The 25,714-nt window shown below is 41.5% G+C and overlaps 1 protein-coding gene and 1 long non-coding RNA gene across 3 annotated transcripts in view; both read left to right on the top strand.

Annotated features, from left to right (window-relative positions):
• The window catches only part of TMEM63A (transmembrane protein 63A), a 29,138-nt gene extending 9,309 nt beyond the window's left edge, over positions 1-19,829 (top strand). The window contains exons 7-22 of the mRNA XM_061475415.1: positions 1,125-1,233; positions 1,626-1,696; positions 2,434-2,514; positions 3,128-3,251; positions 4,332-4,465; positions 6,731-6,868; positions 7,725-7,878; positions 8,513-8,619; positions 10,332-10,418; positions 11,056-11,118; positions 12,013-12,175; positions 13,285-13,390; positions 14,894-15,061; positions 17,607-17,722; positions 18,065-18,127; positions 18,728-19,829. Of these exons, the coding sequence (XP_061331399.1) occupies positions 1,125-1,233; positions 1,626-1,696; positions 2,434-2,514; positions 3,128-3,251; positions 4,332-4,465; positions 6,731-6,868; positions 7,725-7,878; positions 8,513-8,619; positions 10,332-10,418; positions 11,056-11,118; positions 12,013-12,175; positions 13,285-13,390; positions 14,894-15,061; positions 17,607-17,722; positions 18,065-18,127; positions 18,728-18,898 (1,855 nt within the window). The 3' untranslated portion in view covers positions 18,899-19,829. The remainder of the gene's footprint in view (positions 1-1,124; positions 1,234-1,625; positions 1,697-2,433; positions 2,515-3,127; positions 3,252-4,331; positions 4,466-6,730; positions 6,869-7,724; positions 7,879-8,512; positions 8,620-10,331; positions 10,419-11,055; positions 11,119-12,012; positions 12,176-13,284; positions 13,391-14,893; positions 15,062-17,606; positions 17,723-18,064; positions 18,128-18,727) is intronic.
• A 330-nt stretch (positions 19,830-20,159) lies between these two features.
• On the top strand, positions 20,160-25,254 carry LOC133280582 (uncharacterized). 2 transcript variants are annotated; one of them, XR_009747239.1, is made up of 4 exons: positions 20,160-20,309; positions 21,667-21,878; positions 23,369-23,792; positions 23,832-25,254. It is a non-coding gene; the product is annotated as an uncharacterized LOC133280582 (long non-coding RNA). The 2 variants fall into 2 exon arrangements; XR_009747238.1 differs by lacking the exon at positions 20,160-20,309 and having other exon boundaries at positions 20,423-21,878.
• The last annotated feature ends 460 nt before the right edge of the window (positions 25,255-25,714 follow it).

The raw sequence follows: 25,714 nt of genomic DNA, 5'->3' as shown, positions 1-25,714 counted from the left end.
TTATGCTTATGTGTGTTTCCTGCCATAGTCTCTAGCACATGAATTGATGCTTGCAGCATGGCTTATGGGGTAGAATTTACTTATTCACGCTTCATCAACTGAAACTGGGGATACGTTCTGCTTCAGGCTATGCAGTTACAGTGCTGATAAGAAATCTAGAGGCTTGGCTCCTTCTTTCTCAGCTCTTACTTCTTACACCACATGTTTTTTTTGGCTCATGACTGCACATCTAGAAATTTCAGAAATTTTCACATTAAAAGAAACCATACTTGAGAAGGAAAATTGGAAAATAAGGCTGACAGCTTTACTAGAATGTGTAACTCAGATGATTTCAATTCCCATATATTATATTTATGCATGTGCATCTCTCTCCCATCTGAGATCACAATTAAAATTACTTATATGTGTTTTAAAACAGTCTTTAAAATAGTTGAAGTACAAAGCTGTACATTTTTTCTCTTTTATTACTTTGATCACATCTATCCATGACCCTATTTCTCACAGAGTTTCTGCCAATGCACTTTGGGGCTTTTTTAACCGTGTTACAAAGCCTAGTAACTGATGGAGAGTTCTTGCTTGGTTGGGTTATTTATCTGTAAAACAGGTTCCTGTATTTTAGGTTATTTGTAATTCTTAATGCTCCTTGCAAAATTGAAGAGGTGTTTGCAGAACAGAACTCCTGCAAGCTCTGAGGAAGGAGCTGTCAGAGAAGCAGAATTTACTCCCTGCATTAGGCTGTTATCAATTGGAGTAAGGATTGTATTCAAGGAGAGTTCAGTTCTGCACTCAGCACAGTAAATAATAAGGCCAATAGAAAACATTTTGGTAATTGACATGGTGTGGGCTATTGGTCATCTGAAGAACAAGGCACAAGGCAAATGCTGCCTGAAAATGTCCATGTCACAGAATTCTCTGTAAGCCTGTTACCCATACAATTTTTTGATAAGCCAGTAACCCTAATGACTGTCCAGTGCCTCTGCATAGGAGTAACTGGCTACCAGTAACTAACTTTATTTTTGTGTTCAGTGAGAGGCTCTGATCTGCTTAGCATTTTGATGGCTACTTGTATCAGTTGGACAGTTAGTTCTTCCTAATTTTCATATTCATAATGTTTTGTCCAACAGTAATAATCTTCTTTGGCTGCACACGGTTTTTGCTGTTGTTTACCTGATTCTGACTGTTGTCTTCATGAGACATCACATGAAGTATGTCACCTATAAAGAAGAAAACATAGTAAGTTTCTCTGTTGGGGTGGAAAAAAAATCATACAGCATGTTTGCAAGTGGGTAATGCTAAACCCCCAAATTGCTAACATGCCTCCTGCTTGCTAGAATGTGATGTAACTGTGAAGAAACTCACTGAAAGCAAAGCTCCACTGAGTGAATTAATTGTGAAAATAAGTGGAGAGAAGGGGGTTGAGGAGGGATTTGTGAAATTTTGGTGTACCCTATTGCCAGAGTAGAAGGTGAACCTGGTGCTGTCTTGAATAGATGCAGCTCCCATCAAAATCAAAATTTCCTACCTTTTTTCCCCTCTACAACGCACCTGCTTGTGCTGTGTCACTGCTGCCTTTGTATGCTTGTGGTTTCTTTAAATTGGAATTGGAATTGCAATTTCTCCTGCAGGTTAAGTGCACATTGTTTATAACTGGTCTTCCAAAAGATGCAAAAGAAGAGACGGTACATGGCCATTTCACGTAAGTTCATAGAATCCCAGACTGGTTTGGGTTGGAAAGGACCTTAAAGCTCATCCAGTTCCACCCCCCTGCCACAGACAGGGACACCTTCCACTAGAGCAGGTTGCTCTAAGCCCCATCCAACCTGGCCTTGAACACTGCCAGGGATGGGGCAGCCACAGCTTCTCTGGGCAGCCTGTGCCAGCGTCTCAGCATCCTCAGGGAAGAATTTCTGCCTAACGTTTAATCTAAATCTCCCCTCTGTCAGGTTAAAGCCATTCCCCCTTGTCCTGTGACTATATGCCCATATAGAAAGTCCGTACTTGAGTAGAATCATTAGGAATAAGAGATTTAAAATTGTCCTACTAGTTTTGTCTGCCCATGCAGAAACGGTTTTTTGACCATTGGCACGTTTAAAATTCATACTGTATTATCAGTCTTCTAAAAGCATGTCTTGTAATCTTTTCTCAATTCTGTCTAAGGAATATTTCAATAGTTAGCTGATCTTAAAATGAGAATCTGAGGAAGTGTCTTGTGTATCCATGCTTTCCATCCAGGCTCCCACACAGCCTTTACTTGGGAATAATGCTGCACATCTCACATTAATTTTTAGCAACTGTCTCTTTGGAAGTCTCCCCTGTATGATACCTCCTTCAGAAATGAAATGACTGAGATATTGGTTAGACATCAGTGATGCTCTTTGGAACAGTTTCTTCATTGTACTTTCTTATATTTCTCCTGTACTGCTTCCTTTTCAGGGCTGCCTACCCAACTTGTACTGTGCTGGAGGTGCAGCTGTGCTACGATGTAGCCAAGCTTATCCATCTATTCAAAAAAAGGTATTTGTTTCTGTAAGCTACACAAGTTCAGCATAATTTCATGAATGCTTTGCCAGTCCTTAATCAACATATACCACTAGTGCTAAGCTTGCACACACTAGAAATGAATTCTGCTCTCCAAGTCCTAGTCTGTACTTCAGTTAGATTCAGCTCTGTTTTAAAGTGAGTTGTGGTGTTCAGTTTCTTGTGTGATACATTGTGTGTTGCGTAAGATAAGCTTTGACTTGCTGACTTTGTTTATGTGTGTATTTATTGTCAGGCAGTGCAAAGTGGAAAACTCAACTATTGAATTAATAACTCAGGGGCTCTGCTTCTTTGGAAGAGATGCTGGTCACAGGAGGGAAGAGTGTTAACTTTTGGGCTATACAAGAATAGCATTGGTCAGGATTTTTTTTTCTGGAGCCTCACCACAAATGTTGGCTGTATAATGCTATTAGACTTGAAAATAGATTATTCTAAGTAGTCAAATTAAGGTGTATGTGAATATCTTTGGTGATTGATTAATTTGCTATCAGTCCTTGACATTACTTTCTCTCTTGGGGATTATAATCTTCTTAAGGTTGATGTTGATACTGTTTTCCTGTAAAATGTTATGAATGTTTTTTCTGTCCAGAAAACAGGCAGAAAAAAGCCTGACTTACTATGAACATCTGCATCAGAAGTATGGCAAACGGGTCCAGATCAACCCTAAGCCATGTGGTCAGTTCTGCTGCTGTGAAATTAGAGGATGTGAAAGGGTAAGATCATGTTCGTTTTTAGTTATGGCTGGGTAGATTGTTAGAAGAGTAGAGAGCAGGTTTTGTGTGATGTCTTGTTGAGCTTCAGAAAATTCTTTATTCAGTTGTTGCAGATGGCTTGTCCTTCAAGTTCTTGCATTGTACAGAAAAGGAATCCCCCCCCCCCAGTTTTGAAATGTAATCTTAGTGTAAAAATTGAAGTACAAGAAAAACTTCCTGTTTGTCTTCTCGTTGTGACGTGATTTGTAATTTGTGGAAGAATCACAGAATGGTTTGGGTTGGAAGAAACTTTAAAGTTCATCCAGTTCCTACCCCTTGCTATGGGGGACACCTTCCACTAGACCAGGTTACTCCAGCCCCATGCAACCTGGCCTTGAACACTGCCAGGGATGGGGCAGCAACAGCTTCTCGGGGCACCCTGTGCCAGTGCCTCAGCACCCTCATAGTAAAGAACTTCTGCCTAAGATTTCATCTCAGTCTCCCCTCTGGCAGGTTAAAGCCATTCCCCCTTGTGCTGTCCTTCTCCACATTTCCTGTAGGCCTCCTTTAGGCGCTGGAAGACACTCTAAGGTCTCCTCTTAAGGAGCTTTCTCTTCTCCAGGCTGCAGAAGCCCAGCTTTCTCAGCCTGTCTCCATAGCAGAGCTGCTCCAGCATTCATTGCATGTTTGTGTCCCTCCTCTGTTCTCATGCCAACAGCTCCACATCCCTCTTGTGTTGGGGTCCTCAGGGCTGGATGCAGGACTGCAAGGGGGGGGTCTCACAAGAGCGCAGTAGAGGGGCAGAATCACCTCCCTTGACCTGCTGCTCATGCTCCTTTTGATGCAGCCAAGGACGCGGTTGACTTTCTGAGCTTTAGGCACACATTGCTGTGTCATGTTGAGCTTCTTGTCAGCCTACACCTCTTCCTCAGCGTTGCTCTTAATCTACTCTTTGCCCAGCGTGTACTTGTATAAGTAATTTCAGGACGAGAGACTATGAAGTAATAAGAGGACGACAGACTATGGTTTGTGTAAGCTGTATTTTAATGAAGATATTAGCCATCTGGTATTCGGATGTAACAGTCATCAATTTCCCAACAGGAGGATGCTGTAGATTATTATACCAAAGTTACAAACGAACTGATGGAAGAATATTCAAAAGAGGAACAAGCTGTTCACAATAACCCTCTGGGAATGGCTTTTGTAACATTTCAGGAGAAATCCATGGCAACCTAGTAAGTTTTGTCTGCTGTCTTGTTTATTCTCTTTGAACTGTAATAGTAGAACTGATCTCCTGTTTGTGTCGCTTGTGTGCTTATGTTGGTTCTTCTTCCTTTCTTCTTCTCCACCATCCTGTGGATTTGGGCTGCTTTATTTTTTGGTAAGTTTTCCTGTAAGTGTGCTTTTAGCATCTGTGCGTTGAGTGGGAAATGTATCTAAGGGACTAAATGGGTCTGGACACTTACTGGGGTAAGGAGCCTTTCTCTTCTCTGTATACAGTCCCTCAGTGTAGGTTAATAGTAGGCCAGACTAATTGGCTCTTGAATACAAGTTACTGATTTCTCCATTTCTACTGTGCAGATGGTCCAATTACTTAATGATCACAGTGGGTACAAATTACACTGCTAGTTAGTCATCTCAACCAAGCAGAGTCAGGGACTGACCTGGTCATAGGTGATAGATACTCATTATGTATCTCTCTTACCTGTTATTACAGATATATATGTAGGCCTACTATCAGAAGTTGTTCAGTGCTTTTTACTTGGTCATTTGTAGAGAAAATGCATGTAGCCTCTTGTTTTCTGTTGGCTCTTTGTGAGCATCTTTTACTGACACAAAGTGGGCAAAGGGAAGCAGAATTGTATTTGTCTTACAAAAATAACACAGCCTCTCATTTAAATGGTCTGCATTCTTTTGACCCGCAAGTCATGTTGGAGAGCCAGTCTTTCAGGCTTCTTTTCCATGAAGTCTAGGGTATAGAATTCCTTGCAAAAATTTGAGATGCTGCAGAAGATTTTGCTTGCTGCTCTTTACCCAAGTATAATTGTGTGGTAAAATTTGCTTCCCTCCTGATTTTGTGATGTTACACACCACTTTTAGAGAATATAAAGCATGAAATGACATTTTAAGATGTGAAACTGAAAGAAGAAATAAGCACTGAAGTTAATTCTCTAGCTACTGATTTATCATATACAATTTTGTTGGGATAGTCTCCTTGGGCTGTATTGCAGGCGTCTTTGCAGTTCAATTAGCAAGAACTGAAAAGATTTTAATTAGTTTAGCTTGGAACTGATGCAGTGGACTCCAGTCTCTGGAAAATTAGATTTGATGACTTGTGAAGCTGAGGCTACCAGCAAATGAGGAAGTTATTTGGTGCCCTTACTAGGCTTTGCTCCACAAAACCCTGAAATAAGATGGGGGAAACGGGAAGCCAGGACTGAGGTTCATGGAGTCAGGTTAATGTAACCATCATTAATCAACCCAGTAGAAGCTGGGTTAATGATAGTGCTTGGTAGCATGGCTGGTAGTGCTAAAGCTTGCTCTGTATATATGTTTTTACCTAAACTGTCAAAAAGTATCATTAACTTTCTTAAATTCTTGCTGCTGCAAGATGCTGGCAGTTTGACACCACTACTAGAGTTCTGGTAAGGTAAAGATCTGGGGGGTTATATTTGTTTGTTTGGTGTTTGTGTGTGTGTTTTTCTTTATGTTAAGAACACAACTGAGGAACAAGCATGTTCAGGAATTCCAGAGTCTGCCTGTTCAAGCATAATATATACTGTTTCTGTGCTGGTGTAATAGAGCTTATCTATATGGAACTTCTTTTGCACAGTAACACAGACAGAGCTGTACTGTCTCTGAATATATGCCTATAACTACTGTTGCTGTGTTTTTAGAAGTCTTTGAAAGCATTAATTCGGGGCATGTTTAAATTTTGTTTAAATACATTGATTGTCAATCAACTCATCAGAAGATAAAATTGAGTACTGTGATTATTTTAGGAGTGGGTAAATGAAGGTAACATTTTGAATTGTGAGAATACCAGCATGGTACAGGTTTTTTTGCTGAGAACTCCAGGCCAAATTGGCTGGTTTTGATACTGGTGTAATGAAAAAGAGTGCAGACTGATCCTGTGGTCTGCCTTGATTTGAAAACACCAGCTGTAATTCCATAAAGAAGAGTTTGGAGAACTGGCAGTCTTTATCTTGATTTCTTCCAGTGCCCTCAGATTTTCATTTATTTTTTTAGGTATCTATTTTACTGAGTTACTCCTGTTGTTAGTGTTGGTAGAAGCACTGAATAGTTCAGAACTGCTTGTAGTTTCAAACTTTGCCAGGTTGTGACATTGTTACGCATATATTGTTACCTCAGTGCTACCTTGATCTCTGTTATTAAAAGCAGAAGCACGTTATTACTCTTCGCAGTCTTCTCAATACATATGCATCATTTTTGGCTTTAATTATTTGGAAAAAGCCTCCTCTTCTTTTTGTCTCTTACAGTATCCTTAAGGACTTCAATGCCTGCAAATGTCAGAGTATTAAGTGTAAAGGAGAGCCTCAGCCATCACCTTATAGCAAGGAGCTGTGCATATCAAGCTGGGAGGTTACATACGCTCCTTACCCTGAGAATATCTGTTGGTAAGATTCCCACCTTGCCTCCGTTTATTTATGATAATGTAGGTTTAGAATGGGGACTGGAGAAGGGGGCTGAGTGCATTTTTCTTTAACCCTAAACTGGAACATTATCTAGTATTTGGATGTGCCTAATCTGCATCTTTATTTCCATTACTGATGTGCGTCACTGACCTTGGGGAGGCTTCTTGGAGTTTTGCCACCCCAGAGTTCTGGTACCTGCTGTTTCTGTTAACTAAAGCTAAAAAGTATCAACTTATCAATGTCTATACCTTAGCGTTCCAATGTTTTGAAGAAGAGGAGGCACAGGGGTTTGCCAAGTTAGTTACTTAGGTTCACAAAAAGTTGCCATAATTGGAGATCTGGCCCTCTTTGATCTGTTCTAAACAGTTAGCTTTGGGGTTCAAATTATTCCAGTCCTTTGGGAACAATTGCAGATGGTATTTAAGAAGTTTACCTGTTTAATAAGGTGGTTTAATGCTCTTTATAGTGTTTAATGCTGTTTTAGTATAGCGGGAAGGGATAAAGGGGTTTTCATTTTTCTCTAGTCACAATTTCTTGGTAGGTTCTGCCTCTGATAGCTGTTCTCCTTGCAGAAATTCTCTGGATCGTCTTCTGTCTGTCTTTTCTTGTCCTAACTTGTTTAGTACTTCCGTATTATCAAACAGTGGAGAAAGTTTGCAGTTTTCTTTATTTCTAATAGCAACTGAAACTTGTGTGCTTTATTATATAACTTTGAGGCTATGAAAGCTCAAGTTAGAAAAAGCAGTTCCACCTGTTACTTGACAGCGTGTGTGTGTATATATATGTTTTTAACAGCAAATGCTTTCTGCTTGTTCTGCTTGGGTTTATGTCTTTTCAGGAAGAATCTTTCGGTGCGTGGACTGAAATGGTGGTTCAGATGGGCTTGCATTAATTTGCTGCTTTTTATTGTGCTATTTTTTCTTACTACCCCTTCCATCATCATCTCAACTATGGACAAGTTCAATGTCACTAAACCTATTCACTACCTCAATGTGAGTATCACCATATGTTTGGATAGAGCTGTGTATCAGACCAAAATGCTGATAAACTATCAGGTGAATAGTAAGACAATGAAATAATGTCTATAAACTTAATTCAGTTGAAATTATCAGTATTGCTTTATATAACTGCTGATTAAAAAGCAGCATCAGAATCAGGTCTTTTGTGCTTCGATAGTAGGCTGAAGTAATTTGAGACTTTATATTATTATATCTTGTTTGTTGGAAAAAGCTGCATTCTAGATTTAAATAATTCTAAATTCTGTAATCAAAAACCTTTGCCAAAAACGGAATTTCAAGTCCAACTTGTAGTTTGATTTTTTTTTTTTTTTTTTATAAGAGAATAGGGGAAGTCAGATTTTAAACTCTGAAATATAATACCATGATTTTATTTCTACATATAAGCTGCTTGTGACACTTCACTCTCACGGAATTTAATTCCCAATCCCACTCTTTTTTGCCTTGCACACTGGTGCTGAGCACCCACTCATTTTAAGACTGTATCTGAATATAATTTCCACAGTCCAACCTCTTAGAATTTACAAAAAGCAAAATATTGCAGCCTCTGTTCAACCACAACTGCATTAAAATGTTTGTAATACTTTTACTTTTTTTTGCCCCCCTCTAGAATCCTATTGTCAGTCAGTTTTTCCCAACGCTCTTGCTCTGGTCCTTCTCAGCTTTACTACCAACAGTTGTCTATTACTCAACTTTACTGGAGTGCCACTGGACAAAGTAAGGAAGATCTTCCTCTGTTTTGGCCTTATCAGCTGAATTACTAAGATAAATTGAGAAAGTGCTTATTTTCATGGAGCTTTAAATCCACAGACCCTCTTGTAGCAAGGAATGTCATGTTCTTGTCTGTTGCTAATGTTATATCCAGCACCCTGGAGTTTAACTTGTTGTCGGCACAGCAAGTGTTACCTGACCTCATGCTCGCCCCCTCTTTGTGTTTAATCAATACAAAGTGCATAAGCAGGCTCAGGGAGTGTAGCTTCAACAGGAACATGGGAAGTGCCTCTGATTCCGTAACTAGCTCTCTCTCTGTGAAGGAGATGTGGGTTTGGATCCCCTCCAGGCTGAGAACATCGCAGAACCCCAGAATCCCATCTCAACAGGAAGTGCTCCAACTGCTCATGCTGCTTACAGAAAGGGCATCCATCTGTTTGTTATTTTTGTGTGGAAAAAGATGGTCTGAGCTTAACTCTTGATACACAGCTTGGATGCTGTTGAATATTGGTAGTGGTGATAAGAGATCTATGGGACCAAGGGCCAGCAGATTTTCAGGTATGACTGCAGAGATTGACATGCTGCATTGACAGATTATCTGAACTCAGCCTAGCTTGGTTTGGCACTCCAGATTTCATCCCCAGTTTACCTGCAGTTACATAAAAGCCCGATGCTGCACACTGAAACCCAGCTTCACTCAATCTTCTTCCACAGTCCCTGCAGCCAGTTTTTGGTTTTGTTTTTTTTTATATTCTAAGAACAATTTTGTTTTTTTTACTTCTGAATTACTTGCATCATTCCCTTGTAAGCCATCATATCCAGAATGTACTGTTTATTCATCAACGTTGTATGCTTTTCATCACCTTTTTATTTTTTTGGTGCTTGCAGTAGGCACATGAACTTTGAGCCCTTCTCAATCAGCTGAAATAGTTTTCTGAAGTCTAGTTATCACAGATCTGATTTCAAGCCTCAGTATAGTTACACTGATCTGTCCCACAGTGCCCAAGGGCTTCGTGATCCTGTAATCATAGAGTAAATACCTCAAGTTGGAAGGGACCCACAAGGATCATCGAGTCCATAATAAGACCCTGTGGTTTTAATGCCCTGTGAGATACCACCTTTAACAGTCAGAGTTGTTTGTAGCAGTCACTGCACTTTTCTGGCTCCAGCATTCACTAGATAGATGTTCCTGCTACTGTAGGGGAGGGATCTAGCATTAGTAGTGTCATGTTGTTCCCGAAGACTTGACCCTTGGTAAGGACAGTCAAGTAGCTTGTCTCAGTGTCAAGTTTCTTGGCACTGGTACCCTTTTCAAACGGCCTGATCCCTCTTGGCATAACACTTGAAGAACTGTTTACAAGCTCTTGTGAGATGTGAGTGTCATTGGATGAAAGACCAGGCAAGATTGTCACAAATCCTCCTGCTTGTGGTGCAGACCTGTAATGGTGCTAATCCAGGGTCTGGATTAATGTTCAGAAATACCTCCTTTGCCTAAGAAGATACTGAGAACCTTTTTGGTCCAAATTAGTGAATATCTGAAAGATATTATCAAATATTAATATCTTTCGATATTTGTTTTGGGAGTATCTTGTAGCAATGTGATATGGTTGGGGAAGCTGGAAGTCTGATGAGTACTGACATTCCCCAGGCAAGATCCTTCATGTGTGGAAGTCTTTCATATGAGTTTCTTACTCAATTACTTTTTTTTATGTTGGTAGATCTGCAGAGAACAGAATAATGATGCATAAAGTCTACATATTTTTGATTTTCATGGTACTGATTCTGCCCTCCCTTGGTCTGACCAGGTAAAGAATCATAGTTCAGTGTTGCAGTGTTTGAGTATTTTTGTTGCATGCAATAACTTACTTCTGGTTTCTAGTTGCTAGTTAAGGTATAGTTGATGTACCCCCACTGCCTCCAGTTTGTATGGTTATGTTGTCATTACACATTAGATTTCAGTGTTCACCTTTCATGTGAGGACCTCCTAGCCCTTATAGTTTACAAAGGCTGACTTTTTCTTTTAACAGAGAAATTTAAGACCTTGTAATATCAGTGACTAATTGAAAGTCACCCAAACTCCCTATCATAGTGAGAACCCAGTTTCCTGCCTATGTCTTATACTTCAGTTGTAGCTGTCCTTTTCTTTCTACCTTTATAGTAGGTTTTCTTGGCTGACCGGGTAACATGTGTTTGATCCCTCTGTATAATAGTTACTAAAAATGAATCATTAAAACTTTAGTGTGAAGTAGACATTTCTGTTTGATTCTATATCTTTTTTCCTATTTATGACTATTAGTTATTGCGATAAAACTAAAGTAGTGGTCAAATTATTTGATTAAATTCTCTATCCACTCTCCTGATCTGAGCTGCTTAAAAAGAGAAGCAGTTTTACACAGTACTGAGCTGTTGGAGACTGAATTACATTAAGCATCTTTCTTTCAGCCTGGATTTCTTTTTCCGTTGGCTGTTTGACAGAGAATCATCTGATTCTGCAGTTAGGCTGGAGTAAGTATTAACAACTCCTTGCTAAAGGAGTACTTAGGACTTTTTTCTTTCCTGTTGACTAACTTTGATTAGTGTATATTAAAATTTGCTTGGGGTTGGTGCCCTGTGGGTTGGTGGTGAGCTTCTGAATGGGGCGGGGAGAATGCAAGTGATTTTGCTCTGAAGAAATCCATACTTTTTTCCTGCTAGCTAATGCATGCAGTCATTCAATAAAGAGACAGTTATTTTCCCCAAACCTCACAAGTTTTATAGAAGAAAGGACAGGATGATATGGGGTAGGTGAGTGGGGACCAGAAAATGTGCTGAGATTGAAGCATATCATGGACAAGGGGATCTTTCCAAGGATTCCAGTGAGACCAAATTGCTGCAGCAGTTCTCATTCTGAAATCCATTGACTCTTTGTTTTTAAGTAACGTGAATGTTTTCACATCAGCCTTGCGAAGTTGCAGTTATTGGTTATTATAAGCTCTTGTGACTGTGGCTGGAGGGAAAGAATAGAATGCTATTATTGGGACATAGGTTTCCAAATGTTTCAAAATCAGTAGCAAGAATACAATTAGGAGTTACTCAGCTAGGAGACAATTATTCTGTTGCAGTCTTACCGTGTCTCAGGTTGCAGACATCAAATGATGCTCTTGTCTGCTATCAGGCCACCCATCAGACTGCTGTATCTTTTCATAAAGAGTTTTATTCCTCATCCAAACTGCAGCTCAGCCGGGCTTGTACAGTGTACTCCACTTAGTGCACTCATAGCCATGTAGTACCCTTTTTCAACTAAATTATTAGGAGTCTTCTAGCCACTTCTAATCATAAGAGATTTCCAAAGGCAATAGGGCTCCATTGTTATATTTACTTGTCTGCTTTCCAGTCAGTGTCTGATGTCTTTCCTTGCAGATGTGTCTTTCTGCCTGACCAGGGAGCCTTCTTTGTGAACTATGTGATAGCCTCTGCTTTTGTTGGCAATGGGATGGAGCTACTTCGTCTGCCTGGCCTCATCCTTTACACCATACGCATGATAATGGCCAAGTCCACAGCAGAAAGGAAAAACATTAAACAGGTATTAGAGCACCTCCTTAGCAAGAGGCAGTTAAATGACTGATCCTTATCAGAAGTAGTGGGAGCCTCCATCCTTCACACCATTAACTGCCATCTCCTGTCGTTTTGGGGTTGGTTTTTTGGTCTTTGTTCACTCAGCCATGACAAGTTCATATTCCCTTCATTTGCAGCACAGATAATGAGGGGGTATTTATTCAAGTCAGAGATGGGCAATAAGCAAATGCCAAGCTCTGAACTTCAGGTATTATTCTCTTCATATCTCCAAGTCGGAGTTTTATGATTTGGATTTTATAGGAGAATTATGATAATTATTTTAGAGTCTCAACTTCGGGGGGGGGGGGGGGGGGTGTGTTGAAATTCCAACCTGTCTGTAGTTAGTTCCTTCTGTCAAGCTGCAGACATGTGTAACTTGCACTAATCTGAACATACACCTATCGAAATGTACACTTACTTTCTGTGTTCCATTTTAAGTGGTGCACTTCCACTTGCAGGTGGTGTGTTGTCTTGCAAATTGAAATCAGAGGTGTTAAAATGGGAATTTAAGCCTGTCTACAGCTGCCCGTGTTCTTCTTTTTATGGGTGGGTGGGTTCCATTTTTAAAAGATGCTTTTAGGTATTCACTTCTGTTAACTGTTGTGTATTACCCCTTGCTGTGGTTGAAATTACTTACATTGCTCTCCTCATCACAAGAGGAAGAAGTGGGAATACTGACCGCATCAAAGCTTTGATACCTTTGACTTTCCTGGGAAAGCCAACACAAGGAACAGTACAGATTCAGTAGAATCTGCAGCAAGATGGAGGTTCTGAGTTTGGCATGATTATTTTCTGCCTTGTGCTTTGAAGCAGTTGCTTCTGGTAGATGAGAACAGATTCCCTGAGGAATTACTTTAAGGCTATGAAAGAAGCAGTGTATTTTTTGTAAGTAGGATGCTTAAAATGCAGAATACTTCATTGCTGTAATTACATCATTTATTCCTCTGGGGGAAATCACTGATCTCTCATGGGGAGAGATTAAGAGAAGGTGAATTGTTGTGTTAGTGAATCTGTTCTGAACTCCTGACACATTGATAGATGACATGAGAGTTTTGAGTGTTTTGTTTTTGTTCCTAGCAACAAGCGTTTGAATACGAATTTGGAGCAATGTATGCCTGGATGTTGTGTGTGTTCACTGTCATCATGGCCTATAGCATTACGTGTCCCATCATTGTCCCGTTTGGTAAGTTTTCCAGTGAGCTGTGGGCACTGTTGAGAGCAAGATGGGAGCATGTGGGAGGTCTGGAAGGCCCAGTTCTACGTGCTTATTCCAGCAAAAATGCTAATAATCCAACTTTCTTTCTTGGGGGAAAAAACAGGGCAGAAGCTGGTGACTGATGTAGCTCTTGTAGTGCTTTAGAAGTTGAAAGTCTGTTAGATTATTTTATTTCTCAGGTTTGAGCTTATTGGCTCTGGTGGTGCTTTTTAATAGTTAAACATAAGAATTTAGGTCAGTTTGGGAATGAGAGGATTGTCTTTATCTCTGGGTTCTTGAGGGCTGGGAGAAGCAAGCTGCAAGAGAATACCCAGCCCAGAAGTCCACCTTAAGGAGCCGAACTTGACTTGAGACATTCTGATCCCCAGATCCTTTTGGCATGTTTGAAATGAGTTTTGACCTGAAGTTGGAATGATGTGTGTAAAACGAATCAGGTCACTAGGAGATAAGGGCATGTGGATGGAATACAGCTGCTCTGTGGTGTAGATGCAGCTTGCAGTCCTACAGGGCCCTGAGAAGGTCTCCAGATCTGAGGCACAGACCTCCTTTTTCTATTTCGCTTGGTTTATCTCTGTCCCATGAACAAAACGTAACATTTCTGCCCTAAGTTGTCCATTGACTTGGCTACTTTCTTCTTCCTGTATAGCCACTAAATGTTGTATGGGTGTGCAGGAAATTTAGCAATCTGTCTACAACTCATGGACAGTTGTCCATCTTTAGTGACTGTGACATGATCTACATCTTATTTTATTGAGTCTTTTATTCACAGAGATTCTGGACTGTCATAAGAATTATGTATAAGGAATCATTTCAGCAGCTACAGATATTTCCACTCTGAAAACCCATTTATCAGGCATAAGTAGTACTGAAACCATTTTATAGAGTTGGTATTTTCCCTTTCTAATCCCAAAGTGCAGTTGTAAATATCCGAATGTGTTGCTGCACACCAGAGCTATTGCAATTCGTAGCTGTCACAGCAGAAACTGGCTTTCTTTTAGGATAAGAAATAGCCGACTTGAAATCCAGTCATGAATCTGTTGAAAGCTAAGGGGAGACGCGAAGCCACTGTTAGACCTTTCTTGCTTACCAGTGCGGTGGTGGAGGAGTTACCAAGTCTTCCCTACTGGTTTGGCCTCATGTGCCAGGCTTAGGAAGAAGCTCTGGGTCCTCTCTGGGAGGACAAGTAGAGCCACAGAGAAGTATGTGGAGAGGAGGAGAGATGGGGAGACCCTGGGGGTCTTGGGCTGGGGATGCAACAACCTCAGGAGCAGGATGCCATCATGCAGCTGTACCCCACTCAGCTGTGTCTGCCATTGGTATCTAGATTTCAGTCACTTGATTAGTGACTGACATCTAGACCTCACTCTTCCAGTAGTGAGGTTCTTAGCAAGTCTTCTTTTACCAAGTCTTCTGCTTTTTATCAAGTCTTCTTTCACAGCCTCTCCTTGGCTCTCCTTTTTTTCCTTCCAGGTTTAATATACATACTCCTGAAGCACATGGTTGACCGTTACAACCTTTACTATGCATATCTGCCTGCCAAGCTGGAGAAGAAGATGCACTTTGCAGCTGTGAATCAGGCCCTTGCGGCTCCGATTCTCTGCCTTTTCTGGCTCTATTTTTTCTCCTTTTTGCGGCTAGGTAAGTAAGTATTACCTGTTCCCATGCAAAAGCTGCTCCCAGCTTGCCAACTTACCTGAATGATGTGTGAAGTTTCAGAGGCTTTGTGGGCTTTTCTTCTTCTTTCCCTACATGGGAAGTCATAGTGGTTACCCGTGGCACAGAATTATCCAACATTTGCAGCTTACAAAAGCTTGTATAAGATACTTTGATAGAGGCGGCTGATAATGTCCACTCCAGACTGTTAGCATGGAGCTTTATGTTTCTTCATTTTACCAGAGATCATGTGTTCCCTAAATCTGGAGAGTTTGATTTGGCCATTTGGGCTATAAAGTGACAGTAAAAAAAACCCAACCCCAAATCAATTCAGAATTAGCTGTTTCTAGTAAGATGGGCTCTATTTTCACTACCTGCATTGATGTATTCTGTGCATAAGTTTAATTTGCCTGGGTGAATTGGCTACTGCCTCTGTGGTACAGCTGGCATTAGAAAAAACCTTAAAACACTAAAATTTTGGGTAGATCTATGCTCTCCATCAGCCATTAAGCTTCACATAGCAGACTGCAGTGAGATGGTGACTCTCCTCCCCATATTGTAACATAAAAAAACATGTTTTGTGTGTAATTTATTGTAAAAATAGGGATGTTCTGTATCTTGCAAACACGTGGCATTGATAATATTGGCTGTGGTGCACTAGTAGCTTTGACATCAGAAAAGGTAGGTGATAGCTTATGGCTTTTTATCCATGAAACAGGAAGGAAGCATTTAGCAAGGAACAGGGATGCCAGTGATGCTGGGAGGAGTTGGGTTTCCCTTCTTGGGAAGGAGGCCCTTGCTGTCCAGCTGGATTTTCCTCTTTGCTTTCTCAGCAGTGATGACAAATGATTGGCTGTGCATTGTGTTTTGCTAGCATACCAGTAGTGAAATAATAATGTTGGCAGACTCTTCTCTAACGTTAGAGATAGCTCCCTGTGGAGGTAAGAGGCCCTCAAAACTGTTGCTTCAGGCTGTCCTTGGGTTTAAGCAGATGTCCCTGTATTACTTGTATATTTGAGAGCTTGTTTTTTCCCCTTGCTTTGAGAGATGTCTTTGTAACCAGGAAGACCAACAAATCTATGCCCTTTAAAATAACAGCAAAATTGCTAGAGCATGCTTTAGAAAAATCATCTCAAACACACAGCAGTTGATGTGCCTCTTTAATTGTTACGAAGGAAATCCTGATATAGTAAAAAATAAATCTATATTATACTGGGCTTTTTTGTTTTGCATCTGTGGTAAAACCATCATCTGTGATGGACCTTAGTAATGGAAAATACAGTCTGGATTACTGGTCAGTATAGAGGATCCTGTTTTCAGGATGTTGCTCAATGATTTGTCAGTGCATAGGGCAGTCCAGCCAAATAGTATGAGTCTGAGGGGTAGGAACCTGAGATTTTGATTTCATAGCCATTGATTTCACTGCTGCTTCTTGTGCCAAAGCAAAAGAAGGAAGGGATAGAGTGCTCTGCTTCCTAATCTGCAAAATAAATCAGTTGTGGTGTGTAAGGCTTGATTGCTTAGTCATTGATTTTGTATGATTTGCCTGGTGTGGACATTTCAGTCTGGTTGCAGAGTACAGTGATAATACTGTTCTCATTCATTAATGTCTTATCAACCACACACATGCAGTCCTCACCCTGAAAGAAAACCTTACCTTTCAGCTTAGTTCATGTTTACTCAGTTTCTTCTCATGCTCCTTTTCCTTGGATTCTTCCCAGTACATCCCTATTTTGTCACGGTGTCCTACACAGACAAAGCTGCTGAAGTTGAAGGCTTAGTAGCGCTAAATTATTTTGTATAGGTACTAAAGACTTGTTTCCCCTCCTTTTCCCCCATTTCCTGCCCATATTTTATGATAGCATCACACTATTGACTGCTTTCCAGCCTGTAATCATCACCTGTATTCTGCAATTCTACAGGCTTGTTATCCCTCACGTCTACATTTCGTATTTCATTCCGAATTGTAGTTACTTCATAGAATCACAGAACAGTTTGGTTTGGAAGGGACCTTAAAGCTCATCCACTTCCAACCCCCTGCCACAGGCAGGGACACCTTCCACTAGATCAGGTTGCTCCAAGCTCTGTCCAGCCTGGCCTTGAACACTGCCAGGGATGGGGCAGCCACAGCTTCTCTGGGCACCCTGTGCCAGCGCCTCAGCACCCTCACAGGGAAGAATTTCTTCCTAATGTCTGATCTAAATCTCCCCTTATTTACATTTTCTAAATACAATTTCATCTTTTCCTCTTCCACCCCCCCAAGGTAAATATTTCCTATCCTTTGGGTTACTTGCAAGCCATCCAGTTTGGTGCCATCGTAATAATTAATAAACGGACTCTGTGTGTGACATTTCACAGGTCAATAGACTGAGGAAGGAGAAGAGCTGCTCTGAGTCTTGTTTCTAGTTCAAGTATTGCAGCCACCTTTCCTCGCCTCTAAAAATGGGGAGGCTGAAGTTCTGTTTGTTGGGTTTAGTTTGTTTTTTTTTGCCATGTGTTTTTATATTGTATTTTCTGGATATTTTTCTAGGCTTTAAAGCACCTACAACCATGTTTACCTTCCTAGTTGTCAACATCACAATCGCCATTTGCTTGGCTTATACTTGTTTTGGCTGTTTCAAGTACCTGAGCCCACTGAATTACAAAGTAAGTGATGGATACCCAGCATCTTTCAGCATCTACCTATGTGCTTGGTGTAGCACCAGCTATTCCTGCTGGATGCTTTCTGCCTTCTCACTAGCGATGTATTCATAAAGGTTCATTCCAGTAAGACGGCAAAGAGGGCTGATAGTAGAGGTAGGCTGCTAGGCACAGTGTTGGCAGGAACTGAATTTGGGGGGGGAAGAACAGTATGGAAGAAGTATGCAAAAGGATGAGAAGAGAGTTCTGTCTGTGCAGGTTTTGGGGCTCTTACCATCTCTTACCATTGCTTTGACTTACTAACTTGATATTGCCTCCCTTCCTTTCCCCACCTATTACTGGTTACAGGTAGAAGACACACAAGGTGAAAGAGGAAACGACACAGATGTACCAACCATCACCACATCTTCTGTAAGAAGCTAAGAGTTACTAATACTCTCTTACACTTCCTAGAAAAACTGTATTTCTCACCCTGCTAACCAGAGAGCTTGTGTAGGATGTATTAATCTGAATGGACTGTGGGACTTTCCTTGTGGGACCAGAGAGTTCTGCAGCTGAGCTCCTTGACTGCTCCCAGGTGGTGTTCCAGAAGTACCCTTGGATATGTGTTTGGAGTAGCTGAGACAATACTTTAAGCAGCTCTGTATGCTATGTTCTGGGCCTTACATGAGGCAGATCCTTACATCTGCACATCTGCCAAAAGCAGTCAGTTGCCACAGCTTTGTGACTTTGAAAGTTGTGACGTGCATCATGTCTTATCTGCCAAGTCACTAAAAAGGATGCAAGGCTCAGAGGCCTTTGTGCAACAGTCTGCAAGTACAGGTGAGAGTTGCATCAGGAAGCCTCTGTTAGGGTGAAAAAGGCCTTATGTGTAAAGGGAAAGAATGGAAAGTGGATGAAGAGTTGCAAGGGGAAAAATTATCCAGGGTGAATATCCCAACATTAATCTGGGGAGAATTATCCCAACAACATTTGAGCGACTAGTAAAATCCTTATTGCTTGTCATTTCAGATGTACGTGCCCCAAGTCTTGCATCCTCATCCTACGGAAAGAACGGTGCTCGCCCATAAGGAGCAGCAGTCGTATGGCACCATGGACAACACTTCCTCACAGGCAGAAGGAATCATGAGCTATTCCGCTGGACCTGTAGTTACAGAGCAGGCAACGAGAAGTTCGGTTTGAATGCCAAGGACTAACACAAGGTGGAGCACTTGGTCCAGGTTTAGGAGAACCGATTCTCACCGTCTGCTAAGTATTCTGTTTTATTGGCATACTCCTGCCTGCTGAAGAGGTTCAGAAATAATTCCTTGTGCGGTCTGCAGCTGTGCTTGGAGATTAAAAAGCAGATGCCTCGGGGCTGATTGTTTTCCAGGCTGTCTGTGCACATTGGGAAACAAACCTGTTGAACACGGGGATGCTCATCCTCAGGGACTTCACTTACGCTATCTCATCACTTGCCTTATGAAGATAACTTATGCTGCGTATAAATAATTGGTCACCAAAGCAAATGCAGCTGTAATTTATTTATTCAAAATAATTATTGCTTTAAAAGAAAAAGGTATTTATAAACCTCCTGGGATGCATTAAATCCTCAGGCAGTGTCACTGCTGATGAAAATGATGTTTGCATGGGTATGAGGATGGTGTGTGGGAGTCTCTCATCACCCAAAGTAGTCAGTGTAGACTTGACCATGTTACTCTTTTTCCTTAAAAGAGATGAGGGAGTTACTCAGTGTGCACTGGGTGGGTTACTGTGCACTCGGGTACTACAGGTACCAAAGCAAAGAGACTGGTGTGGAGATGGGAATGCTTTATGTGATACTAGTTTTATATATTTTTGGAGGGTCTTTAGGTTGTTAGTTTCTGTTCACTCTTTTTAAGGGCCTTTCACAGTGAAAGTTCACCTGCCAACAATAAAGGATCTAATAATTTTACCTTTCTTTTAATCTTGGGTCGAAATGACAGAACTCTGGGATTTCTCTACAGTGCCAACTATATGAGCTGCAAGATACTAAGATTTTAAATTATGCAGTAGGTGCCGATTTACTCCGAAGTACATAGTGTCAAAGTGCAACTAATAATCCTGAAGCAATAAAACACTGAGTTCAGAGGAATTTCAGGCTGAAATTTGTGTTTTCTTTGTGTATTGAAACAGTTCTGCTGCTGCCTGCCTCACAGTGTGCTGTGTCATGAACTCTTCATAAGGGCACTGTCATAAGGCTCAGAATGAGAGTGTGTCCCATGAGAGATTTGAATCCTTTCAGGTTTCTCCTGGGGATACATCTTGGTGACCTTTGGGTAGGAGAAGGTTTTGTCGTCGTCCCCCAAGCCCTCTCATTGCCTGCTCATTGTTAAACCCTTAGCTCCCGAACTTGACCTTTTCTAGCATGCCTGTAAAGCAGCAGCATCTTGAGGTGGGAGTAAAACCTGTGCCGTAAATAAGTGTGTGCAGATGTTCAGTGTCTTGCAGGACTGCCTCCAGCTTCCTGAGACCAGCACCTTGGATGAATGCTGAGCAGGAGATCTGCCTTGCTGCAAGAAGGACCTTGCAGAGCTTCAAAACCCTGCTGAAAAGCCCATCCTGTTAGTGGAAGGTACACGTGCTGCTTAAAAGGCCTTGTCTATTTGTGGGGGGACATGGATTTATGTCAGCTTCTTTATGTTATCACTTCAGTGTGGCAGTTTAGTGAGGGGGTTGCATGTGTTTTGATTTCAGCAACTGTGGTATCATTAGAGGTGGTTTGTACACTGAACGCTGAGGGGGATTTATTGATCATGGTATGACTAGAGGTGGCTTGTACACTGAACATTGAGGGGGATTTATTGATCATGGTATGACTAGAGGTGCTTTGTACCCTAGGTACAAACTGCTGCTTAAGATTGATATTCAAACCAAGAAGAAATTAAAACAACCAACTCCACATTTTTCACTTGTCTCTGGGTCTCTCATACAGATGTGAGGATGGAAGGAGGAGACAGAGCCTGTTGCATTAATTAGATCAGAAGCCTGTGATTGTTCTAACGCATTTCTAGCTCGGTACCCATCTCACACAGGTGACTGCAGAAGCAGTGGACGTTATGTGTATACTAATTGAGGAATCAAATGACTCCATTCCCTGTAAACTTGACCTGTTCACAGCACTGGCTCTGCAGGATTTTTGTGCTCTGTGGTATAACTTGTTATTTTGAACAAATGACTTTTGATATTCACTGTGAGGTTCTATCTGTCATAGCAAGGAAAAATCTCTTTTGCTCGCTGGATTTCCTTTTTCATGCTTGGAAGGCTGCTGAACCTTGGTAATGAAGCTCCTTGTAACCAGCACAGGTTTGGTACAGACAAGGCCAGCTCTTCTGTGAACTTGAATAAACCCACCTCCATCGTGCTAACATGCTTCAGGTGTAGAGCATGCTTCTTGCTAAATAGCCACTGGTGGTATTTGAGGAACCAGTCCATGTGTCTGATGGAGAAACCACGTGTATATTTCACTTGTCATGTACAAGTGAACAACCCATTCTCATTTGCCACTGTTCTTTGTTGCAGTTAGTGTATAGAAATGCCTGTGGTACTTGGACATGCACTAGTTAGAGTAAAGGCTAGAATCACCTATTAGTGAATTATCACAAGATCTCCATGTATAGCAGCACACAGATTAGAGGCTGGTTTATCAGCTTTGCTAAGTTGTGCTTGCTGCCCTACTATCTTCTGGGTGTCTCTGAGATGTGGAAGTAATTAGGACCTGCACTGGCTCTAGTTCATTCCTTCTTGCTGGTGGATGTCTCCGAGAGGATAAAATTAGATCAGCAGGAGAAACTCCTTGCATTCCTTGCTGAGCCTTACAGAAAAGCTGAGGGATGGAAGCCTTAACAAATGTGGATATTGGCTGTGCTGTATTTGACATACTTAAAGCTATTGCACATTCTTTACTGTTCTTTTTATAAATCTTCTGGCAGGAAGCCTGAGCAAATGGCCCAGCTGGAGTTACTGATTGTAGCTCCCAGAAGCCATATTTGTTGAGATCCAGTGCCTGCTGCTTGCCTTGCATTGCTCAGTTGGAACAACTCCCCCCCATTTCACTCCTTGCTCAGTCCTTACTTGTTTTCTGGCAGCCTTGACCAGCAGTGCTCCTGTGGAATGGGAATCTGGACAAGGCCATTAAGCACAAGTAAGCCCTACTCTGTGGTCTGTGGTGAGGTTCTCTGTGACCCAACTGAAGGGCCAGCTCTGAAAAGCTGAAGAACAGAGCTCATTTGATATTGTGCATTTTGGTACACTCTGCAAAGATCTTTCTTCACTCTAGCTGATTTTCTTCTATAGCGAAGAGAGTGCTATATTGTATGCTGAGTCCCAAAATAACCTTTGGCTTGTTTGGATACATCCAGCTCTGTGCTAGTTAGAGCTTATTCTATATGCATGCCCAGTCTGGTTCACCTCCAACCCTATTACATCCTCAACACCCAAACGATTGCGGTTTCTCGTTTGCATTAGGTGCACACGTTCATGCTCTGTTTTCCTTTGGGCTTTTCCCATGCCCTGAGCCAAAAGTAGATCTCTGTGCTGGCTAAGGTTTTAAATGCTTCAGCACAGCATTTGACCATGTTCTTTCTGTTTCTTTACATAGTCCCAGCTCTGCTTATTGACACATCCTAGCAGCACAACTAGAAGCTTCCTCATATATGATCCACAGATAGTCCATTTATTAGCATTTGAAGCCTTGTGTGTTTCTCAGGAAGGTGGGATTGTGCTAGAAGCAGGGGACCACAGAGCTGTTTTCCTGGCTCTTAGCAAAAGTGAGGTGAGAAGCACAGGGAGAGCTCGGGAAGAGGGGTCTCACAAGCAGAAGTCCATCAAGTACAGAGAAAAGACACACTTTATTGCTCTAAACTGAAAAAAATACAAGGGAATACACACTTTTAACTTCAAATGATGGGCAGGGTCATAACTTTCAAAGAGGACATGGCTTAACTTCTTAAAGTGGTCTTGCAAATTCCTTCTCTCTCTAATCTAGACAAGGCATCTCAAATGGTTCTGCATGTCACCTGTCTGTAACAGCTGTGAGTGCCTGTTTCAGATAGTTCAGAGGTACAGAAGTTGTTCTTTCTTTCTGAGGACAGCTGTCTGACAGATCAAAACAAAGGAAATCACAAAGTGGAGAGACTTGAGACTGGGTCACTATAACAGAACATTCTTCCCTTTAATTTTTTGGTTCTTGGGTTAATTCCTGGCTCTTGCTTTGTTTCTGATGTTCCATTGGTTAGGCCATAGCATCTCGGCTGCAGCAAGTGCAGCTTCCCAACTGTTTTGTGGTCAGACACAGAGCTCCTGGGTTATCGTCACTTGTTCTTTGTCAGCAGTCTGTAAGCATTTGTTGCTTGGAGAGAAAGGGTATTAAGATCAGCCGTCTTTGTTGCATGTACCATAAGTACCTTTCTGTTCCTTTGATGAACTGACAAATGTGGTCCCATGAATTGACTGCTGTAGCATATGAAGGTGCTTTTCCATACTCAGTGTGCCCCTATTACTAATCTCTTCCAACCAGGAGCCTGCAGTCCCCATTACTGGGGGACTCTGAACTCCTGGTTGAAAGCAAATGTTGTTGCTTTCCTAGAGGAGGATTTGTTCCCTGCTGAAGCCGTTTGTTTCCTGCCTTCCTAGGTGAGTTCCAGTGTAACACGCATCTGATCTTCTCCCTTTTGAATGGATTGGAAGTCCCACCTCAAGACCAGTGTTTATGGATAGTGGAAAGTAATAATTCTGTGTTTTAAGTAAGAATTTCACTTAACTTAAAACTAAATAAATCTCCAGCTTCATTTCTGGATGGAGTTCCCTTTCCACTAAAGTTCTAGTTTGGAAATGTCTACTGGTACAACGTTTGTGGTCTTCAGCAGTCTAGAGCTTCATTCCATTTTATCATTCCCCTGAGATGTGAGAGATACATGGTACATGCAGTATAATATGGATATGATAGTGTCATTTTAGGGCCTTTATACACTTCATCTTCCAGAGTGTCACAGGAAGATCTGGTTGGAAGGTCTGATGTCCTTGAATGCTCTGTACCAGGTCTGTGCATGATATTCAGGTGGGAATGGGTGGGACTGGAAATAGCCAAGAAGAAGAGAGGGTGAATTTTCATGTCAGCTGCTATATTTAGTGGTTAGTTAAATGCTGGTTAATAGTTAATGAAGACACTTACCAAAAGTGATGTTTCAAATAAAAGAGTTCTAGAACTCTAATGTGCGATATGTCCACATATCACATGTGGATATCACTCTAATGTGTGCTATCTCCTAAATAAAACAGGAGCCAGAACTTGTTGCTGTCTCTTACCATTAGTGCTGTGTGGTTGTGAACCTTCAGTATTCATGTAGTGCTGCAAAAGAGTGAAGGTTTGTGATGGAAATTAGTGACTGTTTTTGAAAGGCATCTCTCTGCTGTGCATCTTAGCCGTTTATTAACATAAAAAGAGCTGCATTGCAGGAAGACTGAGAGCAGAGGGAATGTGAGATAGATGTATTTTTGTACACAGCTCGCCTCCCTTCTGCATGAATCTTTCATGCATTTAGTGGTGTTTTATACGTGGCTTTTCAGATCAATTAGCTTTATTACAGCCTGCTCTCCTGAAGTGGAAAGCATCAAGTTGCTTCTTTCAGTTGAAGATGTTCCATGTCAAAACTTAGTTTGAATTCTATATAATTTTTCCCTAAGTATTATTATCAGTATTTTTTCCCCTCCATCTATAGACACAGAGAAATAAAACCAGCAGCTCTCTCCACAGAGGGAAATGGAGAAGGAAATAATATGAAGAATTGCTAAGTACCATAATTTGGTTGCAGGCATTGAATTCTTTTATGACAGGGTTCTAGCTTTATAGAATGGAGTAGGGTTTTCTTCTTATTCCTTTATATTTGACATCTGTAACTTAAAAATTGATCCTAAAACAGGAATAATTCATTCCCTTCTATGACCAGAAGTCAGAATCTGTTGGGAAGGGCAAAAATTGAGGAATAAATCAGTTGTGCACTTTTAACAGGAATCATTTAAACCATTATTCCTGCTATTTATCTTCAAAAGGGAAAAGACACAGTGATGAAGTTGAGAGAATTGTAGCATCCTTAGTTCCCTTGAGGCTGTATCAGGTTTTCTAGAACTCAAGAGATACACGTGTATTTACGTACAAACCCACCCCAACAATGCAGGCTTGGTTGCAAAAGAGCTTGAGAGCTGCTGGGAAATAAAGCTGCTCTTAACACTTCCCTCCATGTGGGGAAGCTGAAAGGTTAGTAGGCGCACTCTGAGCGGAGATGAGATCCTACGAAGGAGCATGGCTCTAGTCCCAAAGTGAGTGAGTGGGACTGCTTGGGCTCAGTTGGAGCTCAGGAAATCACACTGAGCAAGGGATGCTATACAGACATAGTGGGAAGAATGTTGGCTGGGTTAAGATGTTCCTCTCTGCAGAGGAAAATGGTGACATCTGTCACTTACCTGAAGTCCTTGGGGTGGGACATACCCACGCACTCCTGTGTAGTTGATAACTGGGAATGAAGGAACGGTTGGTGGGCTCTGTTAGGAAGGAAGGAAGCCCCTATCAGCAGGAGAGGCACAAGCTGGTTTCCCATTGGATGCAGATACCAGTGGGGGGCAAGTCAGGGACTGGGAGGAACCTCAGAGCAGAGGGTGCAGTTTCTCTTTTCACCTCCAGGGCCTGGCCCTCCTTTGGCCCAGAGCAGATGGAACAAGGGGCAGAAGGCTTTGCAAACAGGGTGCTGGACCCCTTGCAGCTGCTGGGATGGGAAGCACAGGCAATGTGGAGAGCCATCTTGCACCACTTTCGTGCTGTTAAAACCGTCGTTGAGTCAGTCTTCACATACAATTCAGTTTGTTCTGTTGGTATCTTTTGTTGTATTGGTTGTTGAGATGAGTTTTGCCTTTCTGTGTTTCTGTTCTTTTCTCTGCACTGTACTCCCTTTGCGCTGATCATCTGCAGTGGTTTGAACCATTGCT

Source organism: Pezoporus flaviventris, unplaced genomic scaffold (assembly GCF_033815535.1).
Source record: "Pezoporus flaviventris isolate CSIRO_AGI_PZ_B2104156 unplaced genomic scaffold, CSIRO_AGI_Pfla_v1 ptg000083l, whole genome shotgun sequence".
In the NCBI taxonomy this organism is placed as follows: Eukaryota; Metazoa; Chordata; class Aves; order Psittaciformes; family Psittacidae; genus Pezoporus; species Pezoporus flaviventris.
Note: the sequence above shows the minus strand (reverse complement) of the source record. Positions and strands in the feature narration are given on the sequence as shown.